The 22,483-nt window shown below is 35.7% G+C and overlaps 1 protein-coding gene across 2 annotated transcripts in view; it reads left to right on the forward strand.

Annotated features, from left to right (window-relative positions):
• Nucleotides 1–22,483, forward strand: part of LOC113239517 (DE-cadherin) — a 280,147-nt gene that overhangs the window by 234,162 nt on the left and 23,502 nt on the right. For both annotated transcript variants that reach the window (XM_026476556.1, XM_026476557.1), the window contains 8 exons: nt 2,549–2,740; nt 3,584–3,736; nt 5,154–5,351; nt 6,970–7,183; nt 8,791–9,009; nt 14,139–14,363; nt 16,376–16,506; nt 20,007–20,142. In XM_026476556.1, the coding sequence (XP_026332341.1) occupies nt 2,549–2,740; nt 3,584–3,736; nt 5,154–5,351; nt 6,970–7,183; nt 8,791–9,009; nt 14,139–14,363; nt 16,376–16,506; nt 20,007–20,142 (1,468 nt within the window). The remainder of the gene's footprint in view (nt 1–2,548; nt 2,741–3,583; nt 3,737–5,153; nt 5,352–6,969; nt 7,184–8,790; nt 9,010–14,138; nt 14,364–16,375; nt 16,507–20,006; nt 20,143–22,483) is intronic.

Below are 22,483 nucleotides of genomic sequence, written 5' to 3' on the forward strand. Positions count from 1 at the left end.
TACCAGGGTTGTTGCTGATGCAGCTTTTACACACCAATGAATGCTGCTGCGGATGCAGATTTTGACCTTGACAGCAGCGGATTTTGATTTTATCTATTTTAAAAAAATCTTGAAATCTTTACTGAACTTGTCTACATGTAAAAGCTGTATATTTTCTTTGGTATTATTACAGTAAAATATTGTTTTAATTATTTTATGAAATTCATTAATATAAGAATCAATTTGCATAAAAGCAATCACTCTGCCTAGCTTAACCGTAGTGGAAGTTTATCAAAGTTATATTTCAAAAACAACAGCTGAGCTGCTTCTTCGGCTTGCAGTCTGTTTCTGGAAGGTTTGTAAATTATTTCAGCGCAGCTTTCAAGCCATATCACGACTCGAACATCCGCAATAAATATCAGCATCAATTAATGCTTATCCACGGATGCGGATGCTGATATTCGCGACAACCCTGTTTTGAACTTGTAATTTGACACGCGAAGTGTAAACGAGGCTTCACTTTGTGCGCATTGTATATAAAACTTCAGACTTAACTTTCGGCTCTAGCTTCACATAATTCTCAAACTCGAGTTAAACTTTCTCGTTTGAAAGATTGGACCGATGTTGCCTTGGAAACAATCTCCATGATAACTTTTTCCAATTATTGCTCCCGTCGGATTATATCCAATTTGTTTCCCTTTTCAACCGTATTTATTTATTATTAGGGGAAAACAGCCTTTGATTCATTTATATAGAAACCATAATTAAGGACGATGAATATGTTATTGCTTCAATAGCAAATCAAAAAAAAATCTTGTTAGCTATTAGTAAAGTTTCACAGTCTCAACCACACGCAAAATAGGCGCGTGTACGTCGAGTTGCGAGTTTCACATTTTCAAATGAAGGGACGGATGAAGTAGGAAATTAACCCGCCAATCTTGATTACAACAGCGCGTTTCAGCGTTTTTAAAAAGATTAGAAGTTGCACGAGTACGAATTGTAAATCATACAATTCAAAAGCGATATAGATACTTATTTTAAATTTGAACTGAACACTGATATGTCTATTTCAAATTGCATGAAACCGTCAGTTTTTTGTGGTAGTTTTTTGGTTACTATAGTAAGGCAGCATGCTATTAAATTTTTACGGCATAATTATACCTTTGTTGATGATTCACTAAAACTGTGATGTAGTACATTTGCTGTTTCAAGGGATATTTGGGTTCTATGTATTAGTTTAGCTGTGTCGTGCCTATGGTTATTATTATAAAATATCTAATAACATAGTATAATAAGACAAATAGGGCAATTCCCGTCTGTTCTACGCATCAATGCCTACATGCCTACACGTCGTTCGGAGCGTAGGGCTGTCATTATGGCATGCAAACCGACTACTCGGTTAACCGCAAAAACCAAGTAACCGTCCATTTTGGAATCCTTTGTTAAATGCAGTACTACCTATATATATTAGGCATGTCGATTATGAACTGGAGTGTCGAACAAAAACGACCGTAACTACGAATTTCGTGCTTCGAGAGTAAGGCCCGAGATACGCGGCGGCCGTGCAAGCCGTGCTGCTACTTTTGTACGGAGTAACCCTATTTATCAACTTTGTCTTATTATACTATGATAGTAACGTTAGATACGACACTGACGAAGTTTAATTAGAATCAAATTATATTTCTCGACCCTTTATAATGGTGCGTTCCCACGGCCCATGATGTTAAACGCGCCTCTTTGTATGGGCGAGCTCGCGAAACATTTGAACGATTTGTAGGCCGCGCGCGCTCACCGCTGCGCTTTTGAACTTAGCGACCAGCGGTTGATCCGAACAAGCCGCCTGGGCGAGCAAGGGTTCGCTTGAGCGGCCCTCTTTACACGTCGCGAAACTGGCCAAGGGCCTTGGGAAGCCGCCTTTAGAATTGGAGACGACTTTTTAATAAACGCAGTTAATAATAATGTGCTAGACGAGATAAAGTCAAAAGCAGCCTGGTGAATTTGATATTCGATCTTTTCGGTTCCGTGTTTATAATACGGTGCCTATCCAAGAAGCAGTGCTTGTACAACACAATACCATTGCACAGGCATGACGGTGCTTAAACTTTTATATCTTCGCTTATGCCAGTTTAAAACGAGATGTTACACGACACTAAAACACTTCTTCAGACATGTTCAACGTATACTGCTATTATAACAATGAATAACTAAAGTACATCTGAGACATTGCGAAATGGAGAGTGGTCAGTGAATGACTGTTTAAAGTTGTTGGTATACTTCAATCTCTCTCTCTCTCTCTCTTGCTATTATTATAAGGGCAGTATCCATTCTTGGGAATTCCACCTTGAAATAGATAATTTATGATACTTAATATAAACATCATTGGGTCCGCGACAAGACGGAGCAGTGAGTTTGATGCAAAGGATCCTTATGTAACTGTTTTCTACACTTCTTTAATTTATATAGGACAGCAAACGCAACTTTGTGCTATGAAACGGAAAGAACTGCAGCTTCCTGTAACGTGCCTGCGTAATTATTAAACAAGTTCATCAAACACGTAATTTTCCTTCAGGGCGAAACTCCTGACACTGAAATAGGACGTGTTTACGTCAAGGACCCTGATGATTGGGATACAGCTGATAAGGACTTCATGTGGCTTCCATCTTTCGAGAAACGTTCTCCCAACTTTGACGTTTATCGGTCCAACGGAATGATTATAATGAAGCGCGGTACTCCCGCTGGTACATATGCCTTGACCTTCAACGTGAGTACCATTGTTAACTTTAATTAAATTATTTTCTAAAATATATTTAAGATTATTCGGATCCAAGGATCTTTCTCTTCGTGTTCGCGATCTTTGTATTAAAATTATTACAAACTAGTGGAGTATTTTCACAAAAATAATTGAAAATCATGGTGGTCAAACATCCTGGCATTCAATAAGCTTAAAAATTAGAATTATTAAAGCGACATTTTAAGTCACCGGCTGGTTGCTGTAAAGGTACCTAATTGAGTGATGATCTGTGAAAAATTTATGAAAAGCTTTCATAGATTTCTCACAGATGGCGCTAACGCAAATAGTCGATAAAAAAACAAAGATCTGCAAAAAGCACATAGAAAAATTCGTAAGGTCCGCTGTTTCGTTCTGTAGCTTAGTTGGCATATCGTCTGACACGGTTTGCTGGAAGATGTTAGTTCGACTCCAGCCGGATTGAAGGAATTTTTTCTTAGTGTTCAATTTTTGTGTTAATAATTAATGATAACTTTTTCAAAAATAGTAATGGACAAGAAGATCTCGTTCACAAATCTCACGAACATAAGAACGACCCATTTGGCGGACTTTTTTAACCCGTTGGAGTTGCGGCTAGCAGAGCAAATGCCTTTTATTTGTGTTATTTTATTTTTTTGTTAAATTAGGTGTTCACGGGCTCGTAACAACACTTTTGACACTAATATATTGTCAACGATATAGGTGATCAATTCTTGGTTATTCTGGGAGTTCTGTACTTATTAACAATAGAAAGATAAGGTCCTTTGAATCAATTAATCGTAGGAGTAAATAATGAAGATATTGGTGGCATCAATTCGTACTGAATTTGATTTATAGGTCACCGAACAGTCAAGGAATGTTCCCTTCCACTCTGTTGTCGCAACTGTCAACGTCACTGTGAAGGATATTCCTGAAAAGGCCGTTGACAATTCCGGTTCCATACGTTTCATGAATATATCAGCTGAGAGCTTTATCATCCCCGAATTTGACGTAAGTACTGAAGTATAATTATTACGATTTATTATCAAGCACCTGGAGGCCGATTCAGAACCTTACGACAACTCAGTTGTCGTCCGATTTCTTCTCATTTTTATTCAAAACACCCGAATCGAACGTCAAACTGTCGTATTCGAAACCGAACCGATATGACGTCACACCCGTACTCGAACTTCTCGACCGACAAAGGCTGCAAACGTTGTTCAGAACACAGTTATCGAATGAAAGTTACCGAACGTCCTACTGTTTACAAAGCAAGAATAGAATATGGAAATCGCTAATTTTAAATAAAGTCTGGATTTTGTGCAATTTTATTACTTTATTTTAATGAAAGACTAACGCGTTCCTATATTTTAGACCTTTAAAGTCTTTAAAATCCGAATCCAACTTTTCACTCGGAATGTTCTGAATAGCTCGGAAAGCGCCTTTGGACTCGAGAACGATATTCAAGACCGTATTCCAGAACTCTACTCAATGCTCAAGTCAGGACTTGAGCAGACTTGAGTATGATTTCAAGCACTGGAAATATGACACTAATGGCAAGGACTTGAGTATGATTTTCAGTGCTCTAAATCATACTCAAGTCCTGACTTGAGCATTGAGTACAGTTCTGGAATACGACCCTTAATCGAATATTTAGTTAAAATATCGAAGAGTTCTGAATCGTGGTCCAGGACGAAGCCTCGACTATTGTAATAAAACGAGTACGGTAACTAAACTAACTAAAGTTAGCAGCAGGGCTTCTTTGTGTGCGTACCTGCGCGATAATCTTGCGATGCACTTGCGTTGCATAACATTGGTCGTCCCAACGCGCCTTTCATTATTGTTGTGGCACTTCTCATGACTATTTGTATTTGTGTTTTTGATATATTTGAAATAAAATGTGCTATGTTTGCCTATTCGACAAATACAGCAAACCTTAAACTTGCTTAACCGCGCGCTGATCGGTTTCTCGACACACATCAAAGGAGCTAAATAGGCAAATACTGTCGTCACTATACGAACGAATACAAGTAGTCACGTGTAGTGCCACCATTATGCGAATGTGTGCGTCTATGGCCGGCGGTCGCGCACACATACTTACCACACTGTTATTTTGTACGGAGTTACCATACTTCTCTTGAATAATTATGTCCAGACATTAAAAAAGCTTACCTCTACCATGAGATTACTGTGACACGTTGTCGGTATCGATCACGTAAAATATTTGACAATTTTATATGGCAAATTGTACAGCGGTCTCTAGTGTTCACAAGAAGTAGTAGCATTTTACTAAATATTTACGCGGTAGCTAGTGACGAATGTGATTGTAAACTCATGGTAGCTATTCTTAAGTCCTTACGTACATGATTTGTAAATTTAAAAATGGCCTTGGTTAACTTTTAATTCTATTGGTTTATTCCTTCATCAGGGTTTAAGCAAGAGGGAAAAACTTCATCGGCGTCTTGCCAAAATATTCAATACGTCCTTGGACAACGTGGACGTCTTCTCCGTCATCACGAAGAACACGAACTCTGACAAGTTTCTGGACGTCAGGTTCTCAGCTCACGGTTCACCTTATTATACACCCGAGAAGCTCCATGTTATGGTTTCCAATGCCTTGAATAAGGTGAGGAGTTGAAAGTGTCTTTTGCAACATATTAATGCGATTGTTTTGGGCGATGCGATAGGACATAATAGTTGATGTCAATTTTGGAATAACGTATTTGATGCTGTGCGTAGTAGTAATCTTTCGTGTGATATGAAGTGTTTTTGAACAAATTTCTCTTTAAATTCGTCGTAAGCAATATTTTTTGGAAAAGAAGCTACCACATCTAATTAGTGGTAAACGATAACTGTTTTAGAAATGTACAGGCGGGTAATTTTGTGAATAGTTTTCTGTGCCAAATTTCGGTGGTAATTTTTATTATTTAAATGATGTAGAATATTATCATGTAGTTATTATCTAATATTTGATTGTAGTATCTTGAAATATTATTTAATATTTCACGATAATTTGTTAGACTACTTAAATCATAAAATTGCTACCTAATTCGGTAAAGAAAATTAACCTGGAAATTACCCAGATACATTCTCCATTATGAATGGCATTATCTAGTATTAGAAAAAGTAATTATTATTTATACGGAGGTCGTTATCGTCTATTGATGAAAATAGACTACATTACAGTAATTTTCAAAAGACACAAAAATCTATTGGATTAGCTTGTCATGTTTTTAGATGTTCTATTTTTGTTTATTCATGTACAACGCCCACTGGTGGGGTATCGTTTTGTTTCACTAATCCCTATAACGAGCAAATAATTTGACGACATCGGTGGACTAACGGTTTGCGCTATTTGCGCTGTATGCAAAGGTCTTGGGTTTGATTCCCGGGAAGACCAATTTAGGAAAGAATTTTTTCTGTATTGGGGGTCTACTTCAGTTTCCCATTCGACATCTGTCCGAAACAATAACCGTCAATTACACTTACTTATTTGATAATAATATTCAATCATATTCCACCAAATTAAAAGATGATGATTGCAGGTTGAATACAATGTACCTAATTTTATTTAAGGGTCGTATTCTAGAACTCTACTCAATGCTCAAGTCAGGACTTGAGTATGATTCAAAGCACTAGCAATCATACTCAAGTCCTTGCCATTAGGATCGTATTTCCAGTGCTTGAAATCATACTCAAGGCTGTTCAAATCCTGACTTGAGCATCGAGTACAGTTCTGGAATACGACCCTAAGACCTTTATCATTACTGTATTCTGGCAATCATACATATTCTATTCTATTCTATTCATGATGAGAATGAAGCTTCATACTCGACTTGGTTTTTTGGTTTGGTCGAAAATGAAGTATTATTTGACAGTATTTGTTTCGAAAGGGTGTTGGATGACTGCCACATTATTATTGTTAACAATGCTACGCACTGTTAGTGACACATAAATCAATTACCTATGATTTAATTGAGCAATGCGTTGGGTTTCCGACTTTCTTCAAAAGGCTGAAATGGTCTTGCTTATAATTTTTCTTTATTACCTCTATAAAACCACTCTACGTTTAAAACACATGTAAATACTCTGGTTCTATGTTCGCCTTTAAAGAGTCTAAGTAGGTTTTTTAAAAATAACACTGAACACTATTTTAGTTCCTTGCCTGGCGTACTAAGGGGTAATCGAAGGCTGGCGTATAAAATTAGCTCTATATTAAACTTCAATAACAACATCTCTCGCAGATCGAAGAAGAACTAAAACTAAAAGTATACATGGTCAACATCAACGAGTGTCTATTGGAGAAAGTGAATTGTCCCGACTCGTGCAGGAACATTTTGAACAAGAGCAATTTACCAGCCTCTATTTACACTAATACTACCAGCTTCGTCGGTGTCACAGTCTACATAGACCCTGATTGCCAGTGTATGGTACCGGAAGCAGTTTGTTTGAACGGAGGTGAGTTTACGTTTAAAGCTGTTTATGAGCTATTAAAAGCTTTTAAGTCGCATTAAGGTTTGAGAGAATTCCTTTTTTAAATAACAAGTTTAAAAAAATTGCTTTCAGTTGTGTTAAGGTTCATTGTTGCCTAAATAACAGCTGGATCATAGTTTGTTTTGCTGGGAGGAAAACAAAGAGAATACTCCAGTAGCAAATAGGCTATAAAGACATGTAATGGTCAATAATACCCCAATACATATCTACTTAGCAGCTTCACGGAATCAAAAACCATTTTATCGCACGAATAAGGCTGGTCATTACCACAACTGATTTCTTTGATGGGAATTAGTCGTATACCAGTTGAAAGCATTGTTAGTTATTTTTTTGTTAACGAGCACTGCTTAAATCTTTCCCCTGAAATATGAATATATTATTTCATATTTCATATATTATATAATATATGAAATATGAAAATAATTTACTTTATATTTATCTGATTTATATCTTTTGATGAACAATTAAAAAAAAATTATGTTAATGAGTTGATAACGTATTTTTGTGTATTAAAATTTGTATGTATATATTTCATTCATTCCTCATCTCCGTCGGACTAAATATTCTGGTAAGTAAAATTTACTGTTGTGTTCTGGCAACACTATATTCTTATAGTGATGTCGTGTTAAATGTCAGATCGTATCAGAAAATCAAAGTTAGGGCACTGAATAGAGAAAATTGGTGACTTCTCCACTTCTTGTTCTTAATATCATAAAATATTTTCATTATTACCTTTAAATTTATTTTATCCTAATTCTAAAATTGCCATGTTCAATCTTTGAATACAATACATTCATCATCTTCAAATTCATCAAATTCTACACTAATTTCTGTGGAAAAATATTACTGAGAACATAGTATTTATATTATATTATACCATTGTTGTCCTACAATATTATTCGGAAGCCTATAATTGGTTGAATGTCGAATGGAAAAGATACAACGTTAAGAAAATTATTTAAAAAGAAAAAGGCTTTTTTATAATATTAAGTGATGGGGCGAACAAGTTACGAGCCTGGTGGTAACCGCCATAACAGTGCAGTGCCACTCAGAGCTTTAAATCACAAAGATCTGCGGGGCACTGCCACTGCGCCCGTCACCCTGAGACATAAGCCGACAAGTGCCATGTGCTGTAATTTCACCAGCACCCTTACCCTTCAAAACCTGAAGGCAGTAATGCTCACATTACTGCTTGGCGGCAGAAATAAGGTAAGGTGGCACTCTACGAACTCTTACACTGCCACTTTAAAAGGCGGGATTTTCAGTGTTACGACCTGTCACTGTCACGCATGGAGATTAGCAATCCTTTTGAGTTATAGGTCCATGGTTTTATATATTTGACGATCTACTAGGTGGCCTAGTGGTTGTAGGGTGAGGAGGGCCCTAGTTCGATTCCCACCACGAGCCATTTATGAAACGAACTTTTCTGAGTGATTTCTAATGTGGGTGTTCCGGACTGAGTTACTTCCGTCGATAGTTCTGATACGCATAGTATTTTTTATTAACTTTGAGACCAGTTGGTGAGCTTCTTTGGTATAGAAATATAACCAATATAATATTTTGTCACACAGGTACTCCATTTGCAGATAAATGCGAATGTCCAGAGGGGTTGACCGGGCCTCGGTGCGAATCAACCAAGATCGGATTCAGTGGCGACGGCTGGGCGATATATCCGCCCCTTCAAACCTGCCTTCAGGGTCGTATCTCCCTCACTGTCACTACCAACACACCTGACTGCCTCATTTTGTACATGGGCCCATTAAGAGCTAGCCAATTCCTTCGGATAGCAGGTACGTATCTTTTGTGTAATACTCAGTTATTGTAGAAAGGGTCAGTGGCGCTCATATTACTGGGGATCAGAAGTACATTTCAAAGTGATCAAGTGATATTCGTAATCTAAGGAATATTAGACACTGTTTAACTGCCGAGTTATGGTTATAATAGAGTTTAAATTATACTAAAAATAATGTTTTAAAAGTGAAAAATTTTTATAACTAAAACAAGAGCAAATACGTAATAACCCAAACTAATATTATAAATGCGAAAGTAACTTTGTCTGTTACATTTTCACGCCAATATATACTCCGTCCAACCATCTACTTATAATTCTCTACTCTAAATCTCTAAATCTACTCGAATTCTAATCAATTCGTGATGTCTTAATTCCGATTCGATTTTTTTATAACAATCAATTGTATCTAAAAAGAAGTTTCAATCGTGAATGTGAGCGAGTTCAAAAAAGAAGATATTGTCTGATTGGGATCGTGATGTTGCGTTTGACAATTTGTGTACTCAAGAATTCATGATTAATATTAATGAGGATTCAAGAGATGATTCCCGTTCATATGGAGAACAATCCGACGATTCATTATAATAAACAATAAGAATTCATTATAATTTATTAGACAAGTAACAAAATTTATCAACTTGAATAATTATCGTTATATAATCTGTTGGCTCGATAAATATTGGAGTTAAAGAGCACGTCGCTTCACTAAAATTAAAAAATAAGTCCAAGAAGTATTGCATTTTATGTCTATGGTTGTATGTCAGTGATACGGAACTTCGGAGCCATGCATATGTCAAAAGTTAAATAAATGGTTGGATGGAGTAATAAACAACTGAACCAAATTTATACTTATATGAAGTCGAAACCGACTTCATGCAGTCGAGATCGACTTCATGCAGTTAAAGCGTGAAGTTATTATCAACTTCATGCAGTCGTTGTTATCAACTTCATGCAGTCGAGATCTCGGTTGCATGAAGTTTATTACAACTTCACGCACTAACTGCAAACTTGCAGTCAATCTGTTAGCAGCCTAAAAAGGAAATCAGCACGACATTCCATAAAATTATTCCAAAGATTACGAATAATTTTAAGACGTACTGGGCACCGTAATTAAGGAATTATAAAATATATTCACTTTGTTTTAATGATATTGATTTTCATTGTCATCTCTTACTGCAGTGAAGTGTGTGTGCATCTGACTAATCATTTTTCATCTGGATATGTTGCTCTCAGACAGATGGTATACATGTTTGGGAACGTGGGATTTGATAAAGAAACATTTAAAATTCTTGAGTTTTTGTGTTTTGGGTAACATTTGTGGTGGTATCTATTTGTTTATGTTTATTATACTTTCAAGCGGGATCTGAAATTCTACACCTACAATAAAAAAATACGAAAAGCTGAATTTTATTACACAATTTAAGAATTTTTAGAACAAAGAGTAAGATCCGAAAGATTTGTGTATACTAACAATCTAACTGTCTATTAAAATGTACGTGACTTAACGGCACAGTTTTATTTGTCCTCGAACATAAATTTATCGTGTATCTTCGCTATACAAAACAAGTAAAGAACATTTTGTAGAATATAACGTGTTACTTGCCAAAATTCATTGGACGATAGAAACGTAGATTCCTTCTGCTTGCCAAATGGCCAATTCTGGTAAGTGGAAACTACACTACAGTCGTTAACCATTGAGTTAATTTCCGTCACCGTTTTTTACCTGCAGAATACATTCAGTAAGTTTACCGTATACATATATACAGCATAGTTAAAATATGTTTTTAATTATGGTCAAGTGGGTGGAAAGGAGGCTCGAAGCCATAACTTTTGCTCTAAAGAGTTTAACACTGTAGTCTCTCAGTCGATAAAACAGACAAACAAATTAGTTTAAATGTTTTTGAAGAGATGTCGCTACCATACTTCAAATCCAAAAGGCGAAAAAATACGAGGTATGTACAGGTTGTAATCGATTCTATAAATATAAGAGATATCAAATACCTTTATACCTACTAATATCGAAAGTACGTTACCTAATCATTAAAACGATATCAATAACTTCTTACAAATGAAACTAGAAACATCTAAAAGAAAGATGGCGATATCCCGTGTATTTTGTGACCCAGTGTTTTTCACGACGTGCTTTATAGGGAGACCTATCGATACTTGTGATTCATTATCAAAGCATCAAAAAAGCAAATTGAGTATAGCCTGTAGAAGCTGGGGTTATAAAGTTGATATAGGATATGTTTATAGCATTATCCTGTATTTCGCTTCAGATGTTTGTTCGTAGTAGCAGAAAACAAACATGTTTTCACTTTGTTCCCAAAAATAATAAAGAACTTCCCGAATATTCTCAAATCAGCCAAACTCTGCCACATTTAATATAACTTATCATGTTCTGCAGCAATAAAAATGAATAAAAATTAGATCTGCCCAAATGGCAGAAATCTGCCCAAATGGCAGACATCTGCCCAAATGGCAGACATCTGCCAGAAATGGTCACACTGTTCTCAATATCAATGTGACATTGATATTGGCAAGAAGTCTTGTTAAAACTTTCCTTTGCAACTTTCATTATCTCTCATATATATATATATATTGTCTGAATGTTTTTGTTACATTGTGTTTTAATTTTTGCTTTATGTCGTTACTGTTAAAAAGAATTCTGATACACACTTGGCTTTACTTTCATACAGAAATACTCCCATGGAATGTGGCTATAGCCCTAATGAGTTATTGTTCAATAGATAGTGTAGTAGGCTACCAATGCATCCAGATAAATTAAAAGTTAACACTAATATTCACAATGACTTTATTTCCAAAAAGAATGTGAATAGAAATAAAATGGCAAAGTATTATAATAATAAACACAGAGCAAGTTCCATTGAGTGATTTAAATACAGGAGATAGTGTCTGGATTATAGATTTACGGAGATACGGTGTAATTGAAAGAAAGGCAAAGAAACTGAGGTCATACTTTGTACGTTCAGAGCATTGACTTACAATTATAGGTCAGAGGGAATAATTTATCGAAGGCCATCTATTGCATTCCTGCACCTTTCTGTAGTGATCTGCATAATCTTCTTTTGAAGAGGAGGTTATAGTAACAGAAAGTAATAAAGGAAAAATACCAAATAATTGTTCCAATGATTATAAGGAGAAGGATAGAAATAGCTTAGAAAATGGCGAAGTTTTTGCAGGGCAAAATAATACTGAGGTAATTAATGAAAGTGTGGAAAGGCCTCTAAATAGTCATAGATGTTCAAGTAGAATAAGAACTAAATCGAGTTGGTGTAAAGATTACGTTATGGGTTAGTAAATAAGAATTATTTGATTGTTAGTGATTAGAAACTGTAGAGAAAGGATGTTGTAGTGGGGACATCCCTATGACGTCTGTCACATTGACAGCCCGCGTAAAATACTTTCTTCTTCTTGTGTTTGTACAAAGCTGATTGGAATAAAGATTAGAAGACCATAGGTGGAGCTTTACTTATCTAACTATAGCAGAACAATTTCGTTAAGTGTTTTTTTTATAAATAATAAATAAATAAATAAAAGCTCTCATTATTGCCTCCAATATAAACAAAACAAAATTATAAAACCTTAAAAAATAACTACACTTAAGATACTATGTAAATATTTTTGGAACTAGAAATTATAATTAACAAATTTAAATTAAAAAAACTATGATGCATCCAGTAAAATAACATTTCATTTGCTAAAAACTAACATAGAATACATTCTTTTCTTATCTTTGTTGTCAAAATTAAATATGTACGGTTCTTATAGAAGGCGTAACCTCTGCAAAACAAACGCTCCCTTGGCAGGTAAAAACTTCCCACATCAGTACTTTTCCTAGTTATCTACTTGTGATGATAGTGCACTAAAACTATGTTCATTATACTAACTATGTCGTTAACTAGGTAGGATTCGAGTTCAATAAAGTAACAATGAATATGTCTGGGTGAATTGACGGAACTACTTGAGTAATGATTTCCGAACGAAATTCACAATGGTGCCTCGTTTCGACTGTAGTGTTATTTTTAGTTGTCCTAGCCAGGGTTGTCACGTGTGGGCCTACCTTATGATTTTACTCCTAGTACCTTAAAACCTCTAATAGAAGAAGCGATTGTTTAGCCTCGAAGCTAGAAGTTGTATTAATTAAAAAATAAAATACGGACACAAAAAAATTGCATTAAATAAAACTCACCATGAAATGTAAAGTGAAAACCACATTCCTGTTGGCTCATAGCAGGAAACATACGTTGAAATTTAGCAGAACTTGCAGAACTCTATCTTTGCACATACAATTACTTTAATTAAAGTGCAGGGTTACTTTAAAAGAATGGATAAGCGAGCTTTGGTGGAAACTAATACAATTTTCACTTGAAACTCAATTCAGATTGGACTACCTTATGAATAAATTGAAGTCGTATAAACGTCAAAGCAAAACCAATTTATACATATTAAAAATCAACAACCAACCCTAAAAGAATCAACATCACATTATCAAAACACGATTCCAGTTGCACTCGTGAAATTACCACCTCCTTGGCGACCCTCTTTTCACGAGTGCTTTTAATGATTTTTTAATGACCCTGTAATGACTGACAGGCGTGCTATGTGATTTATGGTGTTGTTCGCGTGATGTCGACTGCAGTATGTCGCACTTATAAGTGGATCACATAATTTATTTTACTTCCATATTTGTTTCGAAGACCTTTGTGATGTTAGTAGTTAATTAATATAGGTACTGTTCGGGACATAATAGGGCAAACCTTGTGTTTGTTCTAATGTAAATTGAAAATACACATGGGAGGCTAAAAAACAGGGTAGGAGCATTAAAAATTTTTGAATAATGCATAGGTATAATCAATCATTCTATTTGTTTACTTAACTCGTGAAAATATATTACTTATTTTTATTGTTATGTTGATTTATTTTCATTAATGAAAGCAGATAAAAATAATCTGGTATAAATTTAAAAAAATATCGGCTTGCAAATACTTCACTGTGTAAGTTTTGAATATGGAAATGACATATGTTATGTAAAATAGAGGTCACAGAACTCCGATATCGCACCCCGTTACAGAACCTCTCTATTAACTTTCTCAATGTGTCCACCAGATTTTATATCATTGGAATTGCTGGAGGGTCATCTCGTGCTAATGATGAACTACGGCTCCGGCACCACCCGCATTAACAATAGCGTGATTACTGTTTCCGACGGCAACCCGCACTTGATCGAGGTCACTTTCACGAAGACCACTATCGAACTCTTCGTTGATGACTGTCACTTTACCTCATGCATGGCACTTGGTGCACCAATTGGACCCAGCGAACATTTGAACGGTAAGCATTCTCGTGGTAAGGATATAGGTGTAATGATGTGCACAAATACCAACGTATAATCGTAGAAGGCGCTATAACGGCGTTTTTGGGATAAAAAACAACCCAACGTTTTTGATTGACACACTAAAAAGTTTCTAACCACTGGATGGCAGTACACTCGAGTAATTTTACCAACTCGGTTTTGGTTATCTAGAACACGCAGCTTTAAGCGTGACTCCAAAAATACCGTTTTAACCACCCACAAAACATGAAAAAAACAACAATGAAACGATCTGCAAGCTCAGACAAAAATCGGCACCGTTCAATTAATACCAATCCATTACAGACGGGACCTGTGAACCCTAATTTCAAAGCCTCTTTCAAAGTTTCGTTAGCACAATTCGCATTCCAACACGATGTCCGCTGCGGACAGCCCACTTTCTATGTTAACGCTAGCTACTTGAAAATTTAAAATTTGTCCAAAATTTTCGCCGTAGGTAAATATGGATAGCAAAATTTACAAAAGGCTATTTGTAAATTTGTCAAAATGAACGTGTCTATTTTAATATAAATAAATAAAACAATTAAAAAAATGTTAAAATATTTTTCCATAATTAATATCAATTTATGAACACAAGAAAAATCTTTTGCATGAAAATTAATATATAAGAATGTATCTAGATTGAAAAAAGCAAAACGTGGAACAGGTTTTTGTTTAAATTAATTGATATACTGCCTACAATGTTTGTATCTGCGCTTATAATCTATGATCGGATTGCACGTACATAAACAAGTTGCCTATCTTCAAATTGGCAACTGTTTGTTATTTATTACATTAAACAGTTAAATAATAAAATTATGGCATGATGTACATTTTTTTGCTAATTAAATGACGCAATTTTTCAAACGTCAGGTTCGCCCCTTTGCTCGATGTAGACTGATCTCAAGAACTTACACTTGTGTGATTTTCGAATCTTCACGACACGGACGTTAGTAACATACCTGCCTTTTTAAAGAATATAATATCATTGTTTGTATATACACATTGTTTGTCAAGTATGAAACGATGGGTAGACTTTTGCATACATAGTGGTCAATGCTACTTTGCGCACAGATCTCTTACAGGTCATACATAGGACTGAAGGTCTACCACGAAATACGAAGCAACATCATTGTTTTAGCTTCGTATCGGACCGGACTCTACCACGATACGCGTACGAAGATTGTGACTTGACATAAGTCAAATGACAGCTTTCGTATCGAATTTTGACATTATTTTCAATGTAAAACTGATATATTAGTACGTATGTGCTTCGTTGCGGACGTTAGTATCGTATTTCGTGGTAGACTTCCCGTTTCGGACAGTGTAGGTTGCGGACTGCACTCTTATTCCAATAATTTTTTTGTGAACCTTCTTCGATATTATGGATATAGAAATATCGACTCCTCAAGAGAATCGAGCGGTGCTCACCGTGGTAACACATTCTCCTTCAAACAAGACGCTTGTAGAAGAGCTGCAGTGGCGCGGCAACCACGCGTCTGTAGTACTTCAGTAATTTTAACCGACTTCAAAAACCTAATTCACCTGTATTTTTATTCTTTACCTTTTTAAAGTTTGCTTACAGGCTTATTTTATCGGATTTACACTTACTTGACAAGTTATCTTGAAATTGGTTAAAGCAAAAGTGCGCTAAATCGGATTTATCTCTAGTTTGCCATCCTTAGATGTTGGAAGATGTTTTTCAAATTTATATGGGATCAATACTGAGGCATCCTTTTTCCAACAAAAAAAGAATAATCAAAATCGGTTCACAAACGCCGTAATCGCGCAACATACAAAAAAAATCTGTAGCGCTTCAGTCATTTTTACTTTGCTATAAGTGACTGCAAAAGGAGCGCGCGCGTGTCACAAAGGTTCTAAATATTGTATGAAAATTAATAGTGGCGCGGCTGATTGCAGCGCTTCTAATTTAAAGCGTCTAATTTAAAGGCGCCCGAATTAATGTAACTTGATGGAAATATTTTGTGCGTAGTCAACGGTCCTATCTTCATGGGCGGCGTGTCAGTCGATCTTCAGGAAATCAGCGATGCTTTCAACTGGTCCTACGTCCCGAGCAACCGCAACATGATCGGTTGCATCTCCAACTTCACATATAACGACCAGGTAAAATATATTGTCCGTCTCATTTCACACTTTTATCGAAAAATAAAACATCATTATGCTTATAAAATTTGAGGTAAAAATTTTGCACTTTTCAATGTATACAAAAAAAAAATACTAATGAAAAGCCAAAGAGCGGTTTAGCAACGTGTCTGCAGCGATTTAGTCGCGATGCGGTCGCTATTCGCGATACAAGCGCGCGTTTGTGCAAACGACACTTGCGATTTGTAGGCGATTACATCGCGATACAAACGCGTTATTGCGTCCATGCAAACGCACGACTTCATCGATGCCATAGCTTGTGTTGAATCATTATGTGCTGTACACATTGAAAATGATATACATAAATAATTGAATTATTTACAAACATGCTTCGCGATTTTGCGACGATTGTATAGCTGCTTAAGTCATGAGTAACATAAAAATGTGTGTAAAGGTAGTCTACTATCGACTGCATCGCTACTGAATCGCTGCAGACGCGCGATTTGAGCATCGATGCAATTACGACGCAAACGCGATGTAAGCGCGATGCAAAAGCGATGCACGTTTTTATTGATTCAACATAAAAGACTGCTTTGATGCAGTCGCGCGCTTGTATCGCTGCTGGAAGTCACCGTATGTAACCGCTGTAAATGTTTTTTGTAAAGAGATATCAGTCTATTTAGGAGCTATCTAGTGACGAATACAATGCACGAAAGTTAGATATTTCAATTAACCATAATGTATTTTTAATATGTGCAAATGTTATTGGTGATTAAATTAATTTTAATCGTTTGTTGCGCTAGCCGTACTTAAAAGCCCCCACTGGTTTGCGTCGGAGTATCGTAAGTGATTTGTCAACTTAGTTCATAGAATTTGTTTAAATTGGCTTACGTTACCGAGGCTTCAAAGTAATTTGTGAATCGAGCGAATTTTGTGATGTCTCATTTCATTCCATTTGTATGATAGTCTGTTAGAAATTAATAGTCTATTATTAGTATTACCGTCAAGTTGGGTAAGTTTGAATATCCTTGTGGCTTCCAACCTTGTAGTAAAATTACATTGATAACTGCGTGAAACAGAAAAACCAAACATTGTAGACGTCAAATGTGACATAACATTGACAGATACCAAAGAAGTTTTGAAAGGTACGCGCCATTTTCCGTTCGCGGTGTTGCTTCAGTTTCTTTTTGTACTCGTTGATGGCTTGTTCGCTGAGACAAGTTAATTTAGTTTGGCAACCAAGTTTTATTTTATTGAAAACACGGGTATAATTTACCTAAGACAGAATTTCGCTGCCCGAAATAACTCTATACAGCGCATCGAGTATATAACCAGAAATAGAGACGAAATGTCATTTAATTTGTTTGAAAACTATTCTGCCACATCATTACTGTGACAACTGTGATTGGCAAACCCGAGTTCGAAACAGTTAAAAAGTCGACTTGATAAACTTGATCTTTTCTATAATGGACGAAAATTGCAAAACTACATATTTAATACTTAATTACCGATAAAATGTGATTCCATTTGTATTGTAATTAGATGTTTTGCTATTTTTCCCACACCACCGAATAGAACAGCATGGCATTGTTAGAGATATTATCTTTATTACAATAAATACATATTTTTTGGAATATATGGAGACGTACACACAGGTCAGTAGTTGGCATGTCTATATTTCAGTGCAAACGAGAGTTTATATTTATAAGAGCTATATCGCTAATGTGTTACCAGGAATATATGGCCCTTATTTCGTCTCAATTTCTGGTTATATACTCGGTGATACAGCGTAATCTTCTCCATAGCTTTTTTTTTTCCTTAAGAAAGGACACTCAATCAATAAAACCTATTTCGACCAATACGTTGTTATTTTAATATTCGTAAAAACTTGAGAAAAGTGTTCTAAGTTACCCAAGTTGACTGCAGTGATATTATAATATTGATATTGGTTTCGGTAACTAAAGATTTTTGTTGTCTATCGAGCGTTTCTATGATTTCGTTCTTGTGGCTTATTTTTTTTTTTATTTTACGCAATTTTCTTTTAGAGAATTTTTGGATAGTAAAGGCATTACAGTTTTGGCGACCGCGACCGCGACCGGCGACAGTGACTAGTGACTACAACCCACTGCTTATTATGAATTTGTATCAAGCGCTGACCAATAGAAAGCGCTCGATACAAATTCATACTAAACAGTGGGTGGCGGTCGCCGGCCACCAGTCGCGGTCGGCAACATTGGAATATAGCTCTAAGGATGATTCACATTATACCGTGCCGGGCGCGAGCCGTGACCGAGACGTCCGAGCATCAGACGTGCTGCATATACATATTCACATTAGACCGTGTCGGGCGCGAGCCGTGTCCGAGGCACCTGATTCTTGTACGTGCCGCACGATCTTAAATTAGACTGACTCAATCAATAAGACGCGGTTTACGCTGGAATACGAACGTACTGTTATATCATATTGTAAAGCACTGGGTAATTTCTTACGCATTCAATTTTTCATCATCCATTTTTTAAAAAAGACCGTAGTTACTCACTTTAAAGTCGTACACTCGGACGGGGCGCGTACGATGCACTGGAGAGTGTTTACATTACAACGAGCCGAGGTGTGCCGGGCCGCATGTGAGTCTCGGACGAGCTCTGATGCAGCTCGGGCGTCTCTCGTCCGTGTCCGTCTGGCGCCCGACACTGTCTAATGGGAATAGTCCTTTATAGTTAATTTCACATAGCATGGGTTGAGATTTGAAGTTTCTAGAGAGGTCGTGCCGTAAAATCTAAAAAAAAAATTCTGATCACTTAGCCTGCATACGTTTAGAATTATTTTCTAGAAATATGTATGTTGATACTTGCATGCGATAAACTCCATCCAACTATTTGTTTTACTTTTAACATATGCATGTCTACGAAGTTTTCTTAATTATTGACAGGCAACCATAGACAAAAATATGCAATATTACATGGATGCTTTTTTCTTCACTATAGTGAAGCGACGTGCTCTTTAGCTCCAATATTTATCGAGCCGATTATTATTCTAGATGATAAATTTTGGTACCTGTTTAGTAAATAAGAATGAAATAAAATAAATTATAATAAATTCTTTTTGTTTATTGTAATGAATCGTCGGATTTTTCTGTACATGAATGGGAATCGTCACTTGAATCTTTAATAACATTATTTATTAATTCTTTAGCACACAAATTGTCAAACACAACATCACGATCCCAATCTGACAATATCTTCTTTTCTATACCCGCTCACCTTCACGATTACGGCCGCAATTTTTATTATTAAAATATTCTAGAATATTGCCAAGAAGTATTAATTAATATTTGAGTGTAGTAACTTGAAATATTATTTAATATTTCACGATAGTAATACTAAAATACTTAAATAATAGAAATTGCCACTGAAATTAGGTAAAGAAAACTAACCTAAAAAGTAACCTAATGATAGAATATTTTTTCCAAATTAATACTTTCCTTAGTACTGCGTAAGGTTTATACTGAATTGTATTCTCAGACGTACAATCTCGGAATGCCCTCGTACCACCTCAATGCAGTCGACACCTGCACATTGAGTTACATGAGCGGTGTCATGTTTTTCTTCCACACAAACTTCATAGCGACGGTCATCGCCTGTCTGGTGGTTCTCATCGGTAAGTACTGATACAAGTAAAGCTCTATCTGTATAATTTTTATTTTTATTTCCTTATCAATATGGAACATATTTCCGTCTTTGTGTGTTGTAAACGTAGCTGCGTATTAAGGTTGCAAAAGACGAACAAACCGAGGTAATATATAATATTACTGCTCAGTCTCAGTTGTGAAGCAAACACCCTTAAATTTCTATTTAAAAAAGACAAGTTATATTTTGACCCTGCCACTGTGGCGGTAGCGCTACCAACTCTAATCAGCACTATCTTCTCGTTCAAAGACCCAAAACGTTTTTCAGTCGGAAGAGCATCTGAAGAGAATAATTTTCAATAACAATTAACATTTGAATTTCGAGCATGAATTTGCACCGAATGTTTCACAAAAAAGATGGAAGGAAGAAAATTGATAATAGTGCATCTTCTATTTATCTCTCAGACGCAAATAAATATTGTTCCTTCTCAGAGGTTACGATGGAAGCTTTGGGGATTTAATTTTAGAATGTACTCGGAATTCAATACAGTGATAAATAATATTTTGTACTGGTAACTTTGGTTCTCAATATCACTAGAAAATATGTTCTTTAAATGTCCGGAACATAGCGAGGGCTAAAATTTAACTTGTCAGCCTTTTTAACAAAAGTACAAGCGGCTCTGAATCATTTAAATTGACATTACGAAATTAATTTCCATCAATCCAACCACACCTCTTAAAAGTAATAATGTCAAAGCTTGAATTTTGCAATGAGAGTGCTGTATTTAGGATCATGTTGAGGCCTCTTTTTCCCGAAGGTATACTTTCGAGGAACGCGGCAATATTGAAAGTGATGCTTCCGCGAGTCACATATCAGCGCAGGTTACTGCGCGAAGTCGATATAGTACGGACGAGCCACATTTTCGATTTGCCACACAGAAAGATCTTGTTTTATTTTGCTACAGTTCTAAATATTTTCATTAATCCAATTTCGGTTTGTCTCATTTTTTAAAATACCAATCAAAGTCAAGAACAAAATGCATTACAAACTTTGTCATTTTGAAAAATATAAATTTGTTTTTACGTTGGCATACCGAAAATCGAAATCTCGTTGTCGCAAACTGAAACTGGCAAGTTGTTACTAACATGCTGAGGTACAACCCGTACTTATATTTGACACAATTTAAAAAAAATAAATTTATGCCAGTGGCTTAACCGTTCCCGCCAAATGTGCAGCTTTAGTTTTGAAATGAAAGTAAATTTTACGATAATATTGATAAAAGTCAATGTAAGTAGAAATTCCTAAGTATAATAATATAATGACAACTGAGGCCGAGAATTATAAAAACTTTGACTTCTACTAAGCTGAAATGGCGCGCTTAGCAAGTTTTTGGTATATACAGAACGAACTTGCTTAAGTGTAAGTAAGGTAGTGCGAAGTAAACTCAAAGTTTAATTTAATTTCTTGCCTTGACACAGGCAAAATTCATTATGTAAATACGAAAAACTTGCTTAGCATTATTTATAGACGAAAAACTTGTCTTAGATCGCCATTTTTGCTTAAACGAAAGCAAAGTTCGTTTTATAAATGTCTGATTATGAATTATTTGTCCACAATGTTTCTTCGCTTGTATGCATGCATTGTTTTTGTACACTACGCTGCGTCAATGACATAGCACTGCCGTTATGTAGTGGCGACACTGACACGCTGCTCGAAAGTTTACCTTAACAGTTTTATTTTGAATAAAGGTTCGTTTCTTGGTTCGTTCTAAAATTAAAATTTTTTGGTGAAAAAGAAACATGATCTAAAGGAACGTTGTCAGAGGCATTTTTTTTTATATAAACATTGACTTACAATCATATGGACGTCGGGTCCGCGCTAAAAAGTGTCCGCACTTTTAAGGCGCTAAAATCGTATACAGAGCGCGACACTCCGCTTTAGTCTTCATTTGTTCTACTGACAGCGCGATACTGCGATGACATTACAATTTAAATTTCGAATAGGTTGACTTGGGACATTTTTTTCGTGGTTTTTGTATTAGACCCGTCGTCCATTTATTTGTAAGTCAATGTATATAAAGGCAAATTTAAAGCTCGAAAAATTGTAGAATGTTTAAATTATAGCTTATTTTCATATCACGCTTAAGAAAATGGCAAAATTTTTTTTAAAATTAAATTTAGATGAAAGTGACCCGACACAAAATTCCAACTTTTCCGAGAATACGCAAAATAAAATCTGATGTTGTAACATTTTCACATTATTTAATTCATTATTTTGAAATACTAAAGGTAACGATGAAACATTCCGCTTCATAAAATCGAAAATTGATTGTGATTATTATGTTTTTTTTTTTTCAATAAGTCCGTTTTGCC

The sequence above is a fragment of the Hyposmocoma kahamanoa genome, unplaced genomic scaffold (assembly GCF_003589595.1).
Source record: "Hyposmocoma kahamanoa isolate Upper Pololo Valley unplaced genomic scaffold, ASM358959v1 99879, whole genome shotgun sequence".
NCBI lineage: Eukaryota > Metazoa > Arthropoda > Insecta > Lepidoptera > Cosmopterigidae > Hyposmocoma > Hyposmocoma kahamanoa.